This window comes from Dermatophagoides pteronyssinus, unplaced genomic scaffold, assembly GCF_027571235.1.
Source record: "Dermatophagoides pteronyssinus isolate colony J.1.1.1.1 unplaced genomic scaffold, Derpt_VIB-CSIC_2022.12 sq0005, whole genome shotgun sequence".
Taxonomy (NCBI): domain Eukaryota; kingdom Metazoa; phylum Arthropoda; class Arachnida; order Sarcoptiformes; family Pyroglyphidae; genus Dermatophagoides; species Dermatophagoides pteronyssinus.
The window spans coordinates 2,372,457-2,387,130 of NW_027461529.1; the positions used below are offsets into that span (position 1 = coordinate 2,372,457).

The following is a 14,674-nucleotide window of genomic DNA, read 5'->3' on the forward strand; positions in this document are numbered from 1 at the left end:
GGATATTTTTTTCATTGAATTAATCAAATCCTATCATCATCCAGGTAACCAGGTAACTTTAAATTATTATTAGTCATTTAAAATGTTGATAATGTTGTTGATGATGATGATGATAATGAAGGTGTGTTGATAACTACACAAATCAACAAACGGAAATGGAAAACTTTCAATTACAAACACTGCACACTACACACACACATGTTCAAAATCTTCATGCTTTTGCTGTTGTTGTTGTTGACAACTATATTCTTGAATTTCATTTGTTTCACTAAATAAATCTAATATGATTCATTTGTTTGTTTGTTCCCGAATTTGATGCTTATCGTGTATGATGTGTGTGTGTATGGTGTTTATATAATGAACAAAAAAATGTCAATGTTGTTGTTGTCTGTATCTGTGTCTGAATGTATGTGTAGTTTGTTATATATTACAACATTATGTGTGTGTGTGTGTGTGTTAATGCGGGGGTGTACACGATTTATTTATTTATTAGTTTTGATGATTATTGAAATGAAATGAAATGAATAAGCTCCATTAAAGAATTTTCATTGAATTCCAGGAAATATGGATAATTTTAATAATTTCATTAATTTTATTATTATCGTTATTATTTAACATGTTTTTTTCATTTTGTTTGTTTGGTTGATGATGATGTTTATTATGATGAAAATAGATTAATGTGTGTGTGTGTGTGTGTGTATTGGATGATTCATTGACTTATTAATCATTGAGATTAATCACAAATTTTCATTTTTGTTTTGGTTTGTTGACAACATCGGGTTATTATTTAATTTTGGCGGTTTTGTTGTTGTATGGCTAGAATTTATTATTGCAACAGTTGTTAGTTATTATGAATGCAGAAAGAAAGAAAGAAACCCGTTGAATTTTTGAATCATTTTTCTCTCTGTCTCTTCAATTATGATATTGGCCAGTTGTTGATGATGTGAATTCGACGTGTTAAATGAAAGAAAAAAAAACAGAAAAAAATTATTATTATTTAAAGGGGTTAAAAAAGACAAAATCATTAGGTAAAAATGACATACAGCAAGAGAGAGAGATGGAGAGAGAGTGAAAAGTGAAAAAAAGTATCGTTTGGTTTCGCCTAATTTAGATAAATTATTGGCCATCTCCATGTTTTTTTGCTTAATTATTTTACCATTTGTACCTTTAGCCTGAATGACAACGGATGATAAACGGCAAACATCACACACACAGAAACATCCAATGGGCAAAGCTTTGGCCCGATGTTTTCCATGTAACATGGGGTTATGCAACAGAGAGGAAAAAAAAATTCAAGGTTTGACCTTCGAAATTCGAGTCTAAAAATTTTTGAACGAAAAAAAAGTCTTTTTTTTTTTTGGCTATGATGGTGGTCGTTGATTTCTTATTTTTTAGTGTTTTTGGTTTGGTCTAATCGGAAATTAAAGGCAACCCATAAACATAAAACCAATAAAACATTTAAATGACAAATGGAAATACTTTTTTTAAAATATCATTAATGATGATGATGATGATGGTGATAATGTCATCAGCACCTTTGACATATTGAAAAAATTTATATATTTCGAGTTTTGACACTCAAACACATAAAACACATAAAACACACACATAACACACAATTTGATTGTTGCATCCTTTTTATTTGTCAATATTTCCTATATAATAATAGTTTTTTTTTGACATTTTAAACATCATTATTGGTTTTTTCTCTCGGGTTCTTTTTTTGCTATTTTAACGATTCGTTTAGTTTAGTTTAGTTTAGTTTAGTTTTGAAAAAAACGAAACGAAATTCATGATAATTTCATCATGATTCATCATCCATAATCATCAAGAGAGATATGGATGCAATAATAAAAATTAATGAGATTAATTAAAATATCAATGGTCGATTATCGATTTGGGGGGAAAAAAACAAACATCATCAACATTATCATTATTATTATAATCATCATTCTTTGAATCGATTCCAATCAATTTGGAAACCGCCAAAAAAAATATCACATTAATATTGATTTTTGGTTTTCTCGGTTTTATTATCAAAAGTTGAATAACAACAACAACAACAAAATCCATATTGAACTTTGAACATCATCATCCTCATTAATATTTTAATGAACTAAAATGGAATATATGTAAATATAGCTAAGCTGAACTAAACTATAAACTGAAATAACAAACAACACCAATGATTTAATGGATTGACATTAATATTAATGACAATCGATCATCATCAATAATCATCATCATCAAATGATGAATTGTATTGTAGAATTTGGATGTAGTAAAAAACTTTTTTTTTAAAACATCAAAACCATAGACAGGGAAGAACTGATTTTTTTTGTTTTGTTTTGGAGTGGGGGAAAAATGATAATTATAAATTTCCACCATATTTCGATATTCATTTCGACAAATGTGGATTTTTTATTGTATTTGAAAATCAGATCAATTCAATGGAATCAATGATCATCATCCACATTTGAATCACCCAAATATCATTAATAAAACAGAAAAATGACTCACACATTCGATTGATTTTTTCCATTGAATCATTACGATTATTGATGAATTTATGGAATGAAAATTGATTGATTTGTTGTTGTTTTGTTTCGTTCGCTTGTATCATCGTTGTTTGAAGAACACCAATTTAAATTGTAGAATCTAAAAGTAACAGCAAAACAAAAAACCGAATGTGTCTATGTAACACGAATTGGAAAACTAAATGAAAATTTTTAAATCGAAAAATGATGATGATTCGCAATACACACGCACACACAGAACTCGTGTTTTTTTTCATCATCACCATCACCATCATAATCAAGTATTATATCATTTCTTTTCTTTTGATGTTGTTGTTGTTGTTGTTGTTTATTTTGATTTTATTATATCAAAAAAAAACAAAAACAAAAATGTTTTTTTTAGGGATATAAATGCGTTGCGGCTATATATACACAATCTGTATGTGTGTTTATTTGTTTACATAACGAGAGAGTAGTGTATTCCCCCCTCATAACGTAAATAACAAGAATCCCATGTTGTCCTAGTGTTTATGTACGGGATATTCGATTCGATTTTGGTTGAATTTTCTTTCCTTAATTTAAATTTTAAAATTTCATCATCCATTGATGATAATAATCCTCTTTCGACCTAATACTTTGCTGTTGTTGTTGTTGTTGTTTGGTTAGAGAACAACAAAATTAAAATGTTTTTTTTTTCGTCAAATTAATTTGCATTTTTTTATTTTGTTTTTTTTTGATAATTGAAAATTTGTTTTGTTTTTTTTTCTAATTTTATCCAGAATTTAAATTCAAACAAAAAATAAACAAACATTTACATCATTAAATTGTTTGTTTGTTTGTTTTAAAAACATTGTTTTCAAAGTATTATTATTATTTTTTTTTGTCACAAACATTCATTATCATTGATCATTATCGTCATCATCAAAATCACCGAATGGATTCAATGATTCAGATGTTTCATATTGTTGTGATTGAGATTGTTGTTGTTGTTGTTGTTGACTAAAATAATATTCAATTTCTAATTCACGTAGATTTTCTTCCAACATTGTAACCTCTTCATAACGATGATCATTTTTAGCTTGTTTTATATATAAACGTATAATATTCATTTGTTGTATAATTGGATTTTGTTCAGATAATATTGCATATCGTTCTTTTTCATCAAAAATATTTGTTTGCCATTGTTTAAAATGATTTGGATTATTTGGCTGTTCTGGACAGAATCCATCTTCATTAAGACCAATTTGAATGTTTGTCGTCGTTGTTGTATTCATGTCTGTTTGTTGATTTCGTTGGCGAAATTTTTCCTGTTCAACAAGAGCCATTTCTTTTTCAAGACGAATACGTTTTTCAATCAATTGATTATGTTGTTGTTTAAGTTGTTCAAAATGTTTTTCATCAGGTAATTCAGGTAATCCTAATAATTTTTCTCTTAAATATTGTATAGTTGATCTTCGTATTGATGTTTGTAATGATAATTGTCTTGATGGTATAGTTTGAATTGAAATCTGTTCCGTTTCTGAAGGTGTTAATCCATATGTTTCGATTTTACGACTGAAAAATTAAAATCAATTTTAAAAATTAATTCAATTATAATAACCACTTACCTTAACAGATCTGCTTGTTCTCCTAATTTAGATAGTTTATGTTTAAGATCTTGTGCATCAGTCAATTGATATGTACTTTCACCAATACTATTTTAGAAAAAGAAAAACATTTAGAAAGTTTTTTTTCAATTTAAATATTAATAACATACTTAATTGAATCAGCCATACGAAATAATACAGGTACAAGACGATCTATTTGTTGAATTTGTTCACGTAATTGTTGATATAATTGTACAATAGCTGGTTTATGATGTTGAACATCTAATTTTCTTTTACGTATAATTAATAATGATTTACAATCATGACAAAGTCTTAATTTATCAATCAATTCATTATCATTAACTAATGGACTATTTAAAACATTTGTCATTAATGTACGTAATGGTGATGATATTATTGTTGTTGTTTCATCATTGTTTGTTTGTTGAATATTATTTTTTGTTATTATTGTTGATTGCATTGCCGGCATTGGTGGTAATGGTGAAAAACCAAATGATATATCATTATTATCATTATTATGATCTAAATGATCAATTTCAATAGGATTTATAAGTTCATATGCAAATTTAAATGATATAAATTCTGAACATTTTGTACACATAACAGCACCACAAAGACGACAATGATGTCGTTTTCTTGTAATAATATTAAATTTATTTGCACATGATGGACATAATGGTACAATAGTTTCATCCACCCAATCAACTATTGATTGTTCATGACGTCGACGTTTTATCCAATCATTTAATGGTGGATAATCACGTAATAATTTATCCAATCGTATCATTAATTTATTTGTTTCAAATACATAACGTTCAATACGAGAATCACGTATCTGACGAAAATATTCATAATGTGAACGTTTTTTTGCTGGTTTCATTGAATGTTTCCATTGTTGAATAGGATTGATTGGTTCTTGTGTCCAAATCGAACTAGTAGTTATTGTGGAATTATTTTCATTTCGAACATCTTGTATTGAATTTATGGAATGATTTGAATTTATTGTTATGGAAAGTTTATCGTTAAAATTTGATTGAAGAAATTTATCCAAAAAACCTTTAATCTGATCACCGACTAATGATGAATCATTTGAAAATAATTTTTTTGATAATGGTGTTAAATTTTTTGATGACCATGATGATGATCCAATTTTTGTGGATATTTTTTTCGAACCAATATTAGAATCTCGATTATTTCGATCATGTTCACGATCAAAATGTTCCATTAATTCGGTTATTGTACGATATTCTTGCATACATTCTGGACAAAGTAGACCTTCTTTCTGTAATGATCCATCACCTAATGAGTATTGTCGTAATTGTTGTTCAATCATTGTATTTGAAGTATTCGATTGTAATGATAATCTTGATTGTGTAAGTGAAGAATCAATATCATTTCCCGATTGTAATGAATAACGATCAAAATCCATAGCACCAGAACTAGTATTACTATAATTTCCATCATCAACAAATGAAAGACGTTGTCGATTTGATGATTTTATTGAAATTGAATTTTGTCCATCAATATTGGTCAAATCGTTTGTTGAATTATTTAGATTTGGTAACAAATTACTTGAATTTGTTTTATTAGAAATATTTGGTGATTTTGAACAATCATTTTCAATATTATTATAAAAAGATAATGAAGAATGATTACCATCATTATCAGCAAATGGATCCAATGATGGATCATAATCATCAATTTCAGATTTTGATACATTCGTTTGTTTTTCCGTTTCAATTTCATCATCAAATGGATTATTACCACTAATGGTTGTCGTCGAAATTTCTTGAAAAGAAAAAGACATAATTCAACAGTGTTTCATATTACTGAAATTTTTTTTTCTTTCTTCAATGATTCTGTTTGCATAATAATAAATAATATTTTCAAAAAACTTTAGCTCAAAATTATACTCATCTGATTGTGTGTATCAACTAAGGTAGTAATAGTTGAATTCAATGTTTCAAATTTTCAACAATAGATGTCAGTTAATTTGTAATGAATTTTTTTAATTTTTTAGTGAAAATAGAAAAAACAATCAAAAATATTTTACCTGAAAGTAAATTACAAATCAAGATTAGAAAAAAAAATAATTAATGATGATTAAAATAATAAATCTCTAAATGTTTTTGTCAAAACTACATCATTGGGTATTTTTAAAGTGATAATAATTTGTCATGAAATTTTTTTGTTTGGGTCGAAAAGGACAAAATATTCATTATTTTTTTCTTTTTTTTAAAAAAAAAAGGTTCCAAATGGTTAATAATTCCATTCGAATACCACATGACATAAAATTAGATAGACTGTCGATATGGCCACTGTTAATAACATGATTGGAAATCCGATTCTAAAATGAAACAAACAAAATTTTCAAAAAAAATCGAAAAAGATTCAAAAATGCAAAAAAACTTACTTAAAAAAATCAAAAAATGTAAAACCATAACCATGTTGTTCAGCAACACCCGAACAAACAACATTAGATGATGCACCAATCAATGTACCATTACCACCAAGACAAGCACCAAATGCAAGTGCATAAATTAATGGTACTAATGGTATATGAAATTCATTATTTTCAGCTAAATCTTCAATAATTTTAACCATAACAGTTGTTAATGGTATATTATCAATGAATGATGATGATAAAGCTGATATCCAAATAAACACTAATATAGCAACAATTAATCTTGAATTTTCTGGTACTGAATTAATGAAATCCTGTGTTAATTGTCCAATCCACCAAAGAAATTTTAATTCAGCTAATGCTTCCATAACAACAAATAATGCAGCAAAAAAAATTAATGTTGACCATTCAACCCTTCCCATTATTGATTCAAGTTCATGTCTATCGGATACAACCAATAATAATATTGCACCTAATATAGCAATCCAACCTAAACTTAAATCCAATTCAGGTATTGATTGCATAAAAAACAAACCAATAACCATTGACATTACAATAACAGATTTTATCAATAATGGCCAATCACGTATTTTATACTGTAAGTTTCAAAATGTTATTACATCATTCATTCATTCAATTATTAAATTATTTTTATCATAATTTTATTTTCATACCTTTTGTTCTAATTCAGTTAATACCGAACGATAATTATCTTCTGGTGGTACAGTTTCATAACAATGTTGTCGTAAAATTGTTTCCAATGTTTCAACTTTATGATTTAACATTAAACGAACAGAATTTTCATCACGTGAATAACCAACAATCGAATTACAGGCACGTTTCCATACTTCAATTTCACGTTTTAATTCTGTGAAACAAAATTTTTTAAAAAATGAATATTTTCTCCCTTTATATTGAAAACAAACAAAACAAATATTAATTACCATCTGAAGAACGAAATACACGACGTTCATCATATAAATGATCTTTAAATGAATTTCCTGCACATAAATCTTCAAGATTTGTACAACTTGGACATTGTTTTAATGGTGGTAAATGTTGTTGTTGATCAACAACAACATTTTCAGGACCAAATATTGTTTCATCTTCATTCACCGAAGAAGGATTAATTTCAATATCATTATCATTATCATTTGTATAATTTTGAAATGATAAACCATTAGTAACATTAGTACGTCCACCATTACGACTAAATAAATGATTATCAATTATATTGATTTGATTACTTTTTTTTCTTGTTGCTTGCGGTTGTTGTTTTTCATGCATCTTTTTAAATTGATTCAAATTTTCCTCTAATTGGTTTAAAAAGAGAATCAATGAAAAAAAGAGTTTAGAAAATTGCATCAAACCTATTGCAACAAATCAAATATAATTCATACCTGTATCATCTTCACTTGTAATATTAACATCTTGAAATTCAAGATTAGATAAATTTCTATAATATATTCGTATATAGATTAATGTTGCTATAAATGATAATATTATTCCTGGCATCATATGCATTGTAAAACTACCAAAATTTATTCCCTATATATATTCAATAATAACAAAATTTGATCAAATAACAAACAACAATCAAAAAAAAGATAAAGAAAACAGAACAACAAACCTGTTGTTGAATGCTAGCTGATGAAATAATAATAACATTTGGTGGATCACCAACTGGTGTTGCTGCACCACCAATATTCGATATAATAACCAATGAAATTAATACATGTTTTGGTTCAATATTTTTAATTTCACATAATCTTATTGTAACCGGTGTCATTAATAAAATTGTTGTAACATTATCTAAAAATGCTGACATTACACCGGTAAATATACATAATGTAAATATTAATGGCCATGTACGACCTTTAGCCAAACGAAATGCAACAACAGCAACATAATCAAAAAATCCAGTTTCACATAATATTGCAACCAATATCATCATACCAAACAATAATGATAATGTTTCAACATCTAACCATGAAACTACTTTAGCTAAAGAAGGTCGCTATTTAACAAAAAAAAATTCCGTTTAAAATAGTAATTGGAAAAAGTTTGTAAAAAACTTACATCACGTATTAATGTTAAACATGTTATTGCTGCAGTTGCACCAAGCATAGCTGCTAATGTTCGATTAACAATTTCAAATATAATCAATACATAAAGAAAAACCAATACAAATGCAGCCAATATAATACCATCGGCAGATAATTCAGAAAAACCAGACATAGTTATTGTAATACCAATTGATTCTTTTGAATTTGTATCGATACGCAATCTATAACGATAACCTTGATCAAAAACATCATCACGTGTTAATTTGAATGTATGTTCAATTTCTTTTGCCGGTATATAATGTTGATCGTTTGCTGTCGGTGCAATTGGTGATGCCCATGGTCGTTTCACAACACGATAAGATGATGATGATGATGTTTGTCCAGATTTAATTGATGATGATGTATTATTTTTATTCGAATCATCCAATAATTGTACAATTGTAAATATTATTGAATAATTTGTCAGATGACTATATTCTTTTGGTAAAAATGAACCACGTGCACGTAGTTTCCAAATTGGAAACATTAAATCCAATGATTGTGATAGATCAATATATGCTGGTAATTTATCCTGTACAGCAACATTTGTCCATGTTTCTTTTTTTTCTTTAATAAAAATGAATGAAATCTATTGCAAAAAAATTTATTTTTCAATTTTATCATTCAATAAGCAACAACAAAGAAAGAAGTGTAATAAGAGTAAAAAAAACATACCAATGTATAGATAACCAATAATGAAAGTAAACAAACTTTTAAATATTTTAATTTTGGAAATTTCATATTAAATGATTGATCATTATGATTATTATTTAAATCATCAATTTGTGAATAATTTGATTTTTTTGATGAATCAAAACTTGTTGTTTGTAATGATTGTATTGAATTTGTTCGATGTTTAATTATACCAAATGGACTTGTTGGATAATTATCAATTGGATCACAATAATCACTATGATAATGATGATGATGATGATGTTGATGATTTGAATGTAAAACATTAACATTCGAATTATTATTATTATGACGATGAAGATGATGATTATGATGATTATCATGTTGATCGCTTGATTCAATAGAACGATTCATTTTCATTTGTAATGAATTTTTATCTAGATTCATTAATAATGGTAAACTTTCTTCTTGATCAATATTCAAATCTGTTGATTTTTGTTTTTGCTTTGAATAATGTTGATTATTCAATAATGCTTGTGTTGAATCATTTAATAATTTTTGTAAACGTTTTGTTTGATGATGAATTTTTTTTGTTGTTGTTTTAATTTTTTTACGATTATTATTATCGGATACACTATTATTCTTATTATTATGATTATAATATGGTGTTTGATGAGTAAATAATTCAATTGATGAATCAGATGAATATGGTTGTTCATCGATTGAATATTTTTTATTTTCAACTAAATCTAAATCATTATTACTACTACTATTATCCAGATTGTTTGTCGATTGATAATGTATATCGGCAGCTTTTTTTATAAATTATAATAATAATAATAATTATAGTAATTTATGATTAGTAATGGACGAATAGAAAATAAAAATAATGGAAATTATTATTAATAATCCAAGGGAATCTTTATTTGCATTTTGTTAAATGCAACACACATAAATTGAATTGAATTGAACTATACTCACCAACAATATCAACACTATTGATCCGACTGGAACTCATTGCCATTGGTTTTTGATTCATTGATTGTTGTTGTTGTTGTTTCTGATGATCATCAATCAAGGAAGTTAATTCAACATTGTTGGATTTCATCAACATCGGACTATTGATTTTTTGTTTTTCATTAAACAAATCTGGCTGTAATGTTGATGATGACGATGTGTTTATTGTTATTGTTGATGGTGATGGTGTTTGTGTTTGATTTTTCATCACATCAATATGTTTGGTTGTAGTGGTCAAAGTCATCGAACCATCATCATCATTATTATCATGATGATGATGATGATGATGATGAGAATCATCATCATCTTGAACAGTAGTAATAATAGGATTTACTTTTGGTGACATTTTTTCCATTTGATTCATTAAATATTGATCATTAAATGGTAACGATGTAAATAATAATGATGATGATGATATGATTGAATCACTAACATCAATATCATCATTATTATCATTAACATGACCAGAAAATATTGTACCATTTGATTTTATGTTGAAATTTTTCTTCTTTTTCTTCTTATTATTACATTCATAATCATTTAAGATTAATGTCATATCATTTTTATTATTGATATGATTGGAAACAATCAAATCATCATCATCATTATTATCATTATGAAAACAACAAAGATGTTCATTTATCATTGGTATGGAAATATTTATATCATTATCATCATCATCATCATGGTGAATGTTTTTTTTATTATCAATATTTTTTTTGTTGTTGATATTCATTAGTATTTCATTGTTATCAATTTTCAAATTATTAAATTTTTCATTTGAATTCGTCGTTGTTGTTGTTGATGAAATTTTTCGTTTCATTTGTTTTTTATGTTCATCAGAATTTCGATCAACAACATCGGTCATTGTCTTTATTTTTGAATCAAAAATTAAATCCAATGTTGTGGATAGTTGCTGTTGTTGCTGTAGTCGATTATCAATGTCGCTATCATTTTTGTATTTTTTTATCTTGTCCATTGATTGTTGTTGTTGTTGTTGTTGATGTTGATGTTTGTTTATTTGTTCATTATCATCATCAACAACATCATCATTGCAATCATGTTCAGCATCCATAAACGAAGTTATTTTTATATTTTTTCCATTAAATTCATCTTGATGATGATGATGATGATCATTTTGTTTGTCAACAATATTATTACCGTAATAATTTGTTATTGATTTTGCATTGATTTCATCAAGATCATCATCCTTATCAATATCGATATTGATATCGATTATTGATTTGTCGTCATCATCAACATCATTATTTATAAAAAATGATTGATTTGATTTTGTTTTGTTCGTATCGATACAAATAATATTATCATCTATTTTCATTGACCGTTGTTTTGATTTATTCATTTATGTTGTTTATTGATTGATGAATTAAACCAAAAAAAAACAAAACAAAATGTTGATGTCACACAACATTTGGGGTATTGCAAGGACAAATCACAGAAAACAAGAAAACTACTGATGCTTTTCTTTTTATCAAATTTCGTTGTAGATGTTCAAATGTAGAATGAGAAAAGCAAAAAACAAACAAACAAGCGGAAAATTTTCCATTCACTATTCGTTCATAGTTGATTAATTTGAAATTTTCAAATTCAAATTAAATTCATTGAAATAAACTTTTCGGTTTTTGTTTTGTTGCACAAGTACACAAGTTTTGGAAATGTTCAAAATGATTAAATATGACATACATATATACACACGGTAGCAATATTGGTTTTTGATTTTTCGTTTTCGTTTTTGTTTTCTGGTGGATATGCACCAAACTAAACTAAACAAAACAAAAAAAAAAACATTGAAAAAAATCGATAAGATTGAACAAATGTTGAACGAAAAAAAACGCATACACACACATTATTTTGCTATCTTAATCATACACAGAGAAAGAAAAAAATTTCTTCTCAACGATAAATTGAATGAGAAAAAAGAAAAAGAAAAAGTTTTTCTGATTTTTTGTTTCTTCTGATTAATCAGAAATCAATTCAGATGAATATCATTTGAATGAACAAAAATGAAATGAATGAAATGAATGAATGAATTTCATTCGCAATCTTGTTCAGGTTTTGTCTGTGTGTGTGATGATCATGATCATGATGATTAGCATTTTATAGACAAAGTAAAAAACAAAAGTTGACAGAAATTTCTGTTGTTTCTTTTTTCGTTTTGCATAAAATCAATATGGACATTGATTAAGGAAAAGGAGAGAAAAAAGAACCTGAAGATAACTGGTAAATGTTGTATGGTCAACAACAACAACAACAAATGACCATTTGTATTGACCATTTGTATTGACCATTTGCAATGACCATTGGCATTTGTAACCGCCTTTTAAGGTTGCACTTAAAAAAATATTTAAATATAGGACCGGTTCAAACAAAAATACGAATAATTTTATCTAATAATATGGAAATAATAGCAAGTCAATGGAGATTTACTATTTTAACATTCGGCATGGAAACATTGTGTGGATGCTTTAAACGACGTTTTACTGTAATATCATAGTTAACGATCTCGAATTTCTTGACTTGAATATCCACCAAAAAAAAAAAAAAAAAAAAAAAAAAGATTTTCCCTTGCGCAACCTGTATCAGAAAATAGGCAAAAAAAAAATTTTTGATTTTCATCTAACCAGGGTGATTCGCTTGTTTGTTTTTTTGTTTCGTCGGTTCAGATATCTGCTAGTGGATTATTTAAAAAAAAAAAAAAAATAAATATCTTCTATTGCATTGTATAGCGGGAAATTTGATTCGAAAACTTGTAAATTTTCAATTTTTTCACCACAAAAAAATAGCCAATGTTTTCTTTCTTTCGATATTTAGGTAATCGAAAAAAGATTTTAATCATTTTTTTGTGTTGAATAGTTACCTAAACCATTTTTAAATTTTTGCTAACTTTTTTTTTATTACTTTTTACCATCAAATACTAATAACATTTTTTGTTTTTTTTTGAAATTTTAAATAATCTTTTGAATGTTGCTTTAAACAAAAAAAAACCAAAACCAAAAAATGTATCAATCAAACAGTAAGTTTTGTGTTATTGTTGTTGTTTCAAATTTCCAAAAAACAAAAATACTAATAATACTTTGTCTATACTAGCTTATCGTCGTTATAAAATTTTAACAACTAGAATTTCAATGAATTTTCAGCGTGAATATTTTATTAAATTTGATAATACAAAAGGACAATGGTTTACAATTGATGATATAAATGAAAAATTTAATGATATTACAAATTTAAAAAAATTTGTAAATAAATTTAATATTGGTTTTTCAACCAAATCAATTAAAAATGATCCATTTGAAGGTTTAGTTTATGTACAATGTAATCGGAATGCATTTTTTGATTTAAATGATTATATTCCAAATCCGGAAATATGTTCATGCGCAAATGAAAATCGTACAAATTGTCGTAATTATTATTGTGTTAATTGGACAAGAGGTGTTGAATGTTCACCTGCATGTCCAATGGGTATTGATTGTTCAAATCGACCAATACAAATGATTAGTAATGAAGATAATTTAGAAATTTTTATAACTAAACATTGTAATTTTGGTGTAAAAACTAATATTTCATTTGATAGAGATACATTTATTGCCGAATATAAAGGTGTTATTCGTTCAAATAATGATCCATTATTATCGGAAAATTATTCAATGGATCTTGGTCGTACAACAGCAATCGATGCATCATTATGGTGTAATAAAATAAGATTTTTAAATCATTCTTGTTTACCGAATGCAAAATCATATTTATTTGCTGTTGATGGTCATTGGAGATTGGCAATATTTTCAATGCGAAATATTTCGGTTGGTGAAGAATTGACTATTGATTATGGTCCGAATTTTGAAGAAAATCAAGAAATTTGTTTCTGTCAATCACCAAATTGTGCAGGTATTATTGGTGGTAATAAGGTATGTAAATTGTTCAATTATAGAGAGAACAAATTACATTATTTTTTTGAAAAAAAATTCAAATCTAGAATTTTGAATTTGAAATGGAAGATTGGCAATATCCATTAAGTGAAAAAGCATATAATTTACAAAAAATTTTTAATGAAAATTATGCTGATAATATTCCAATTTATTGAATCAATACATCAAAACATCAAAACATCAAAACATCAAAACATCAAAAAATCAAACATCAAATCAGACAGAACAAAAACATCAACACACACAGAACTTATAATAATGAATTTTTTATTTCGATTTTTTTTAAAAAAAAACATAATTTAAAACCATTATTTTTTGATTGTTACAAAATTACTATTATCATTACTATGGAAACATTTTAATTTATTGTAATCAAAGTTTTTTTTTTTTGTTTGTTAAGTAGTCAATCATATATTGATTGATTAATCAATTTTTGATGGATTAAACC

At 26.4% G+C, this 14,674-nt stretch overlaps 3 protein-coding genes across 3 annotated transcripts; 1 reads left to right on the plus strand and 2 right to left on the minus strand.

Moving 5' to 3' along the window:
- Positions 1-3,253: 3,253 nt before the first annotated feature.
- On the minus strand, positions 3,254-6,022 carry LOC113796508 (rabenosyn-5-like). The gene is made up of 3 exons (XM_027346797.2): positions 4,273-6,022; positions 4,124-4,210; positions 3,254-4,070 (listed from the first exon to the last, which is right to left on the minus strand). The coding sequence occupies exons 1-3, from the start codon at positions 5,928-5,930 to the stop codon at positions 3,416-3,418; spliced, it is 2,400 nt and encodes a 799-aa protein (XP_027202598.2). The 5' UTR covers positions 5,931-6,022; the 3' UTR covers positions 3,254-3,415.
- A 208-nt stretch (positions 6,023-6,230) lies between these two features.
- Positions 6,231-12,044, minus strand: LOC113796507 (uncharacterized). The gene is made up of 9 exons (XM_027346796.2): positions 10,247-12,044; positions 9,308-10,077; positions 8,607-9,221; positions 8,158-8,544; positions 7,928-8,075; positions 7,472-7,840; positions 7,202-7,395; positions 6,537-7,123; positions 6,231-6,470 (listed from the first exon to the last, which is right to left on the minus strand). The coding sequence occupies exons 1-9, from the start codon at positions 11,643-11,645 to the stop codon at positions 6,383-6,385; spliced, it is 4,557 nt and encodes a 1,518-aa protein (XP_027202597.2). The 5' UTR covers positions 11,646-12,044; the 3' UTR covers positions 6,231-6,382.
- Positions 12,045-13,300: 1,256 nt separating this feature from the next.
- LOC113796512 (uncharacterized) lies at positions 13,301-14,608 on the plus strand. Its single transcript, XM_075819986.1, has 3 exons — positions 13,301-13,316; positions 13,475-14,205; positions 14,274-14,608. The coding sequence occupies exons 1-3, from the start codon at positions 13,301-13,303 to the stop codon at positions 14,379-14,381; spliced, it is 855 nt and encodes a 284-aa protein (XP_075676101.1). The 3' UTR covers positions 14,382-14,608.
- Positions 14,609-14,674: the final 66 nt, after the last annotated feature.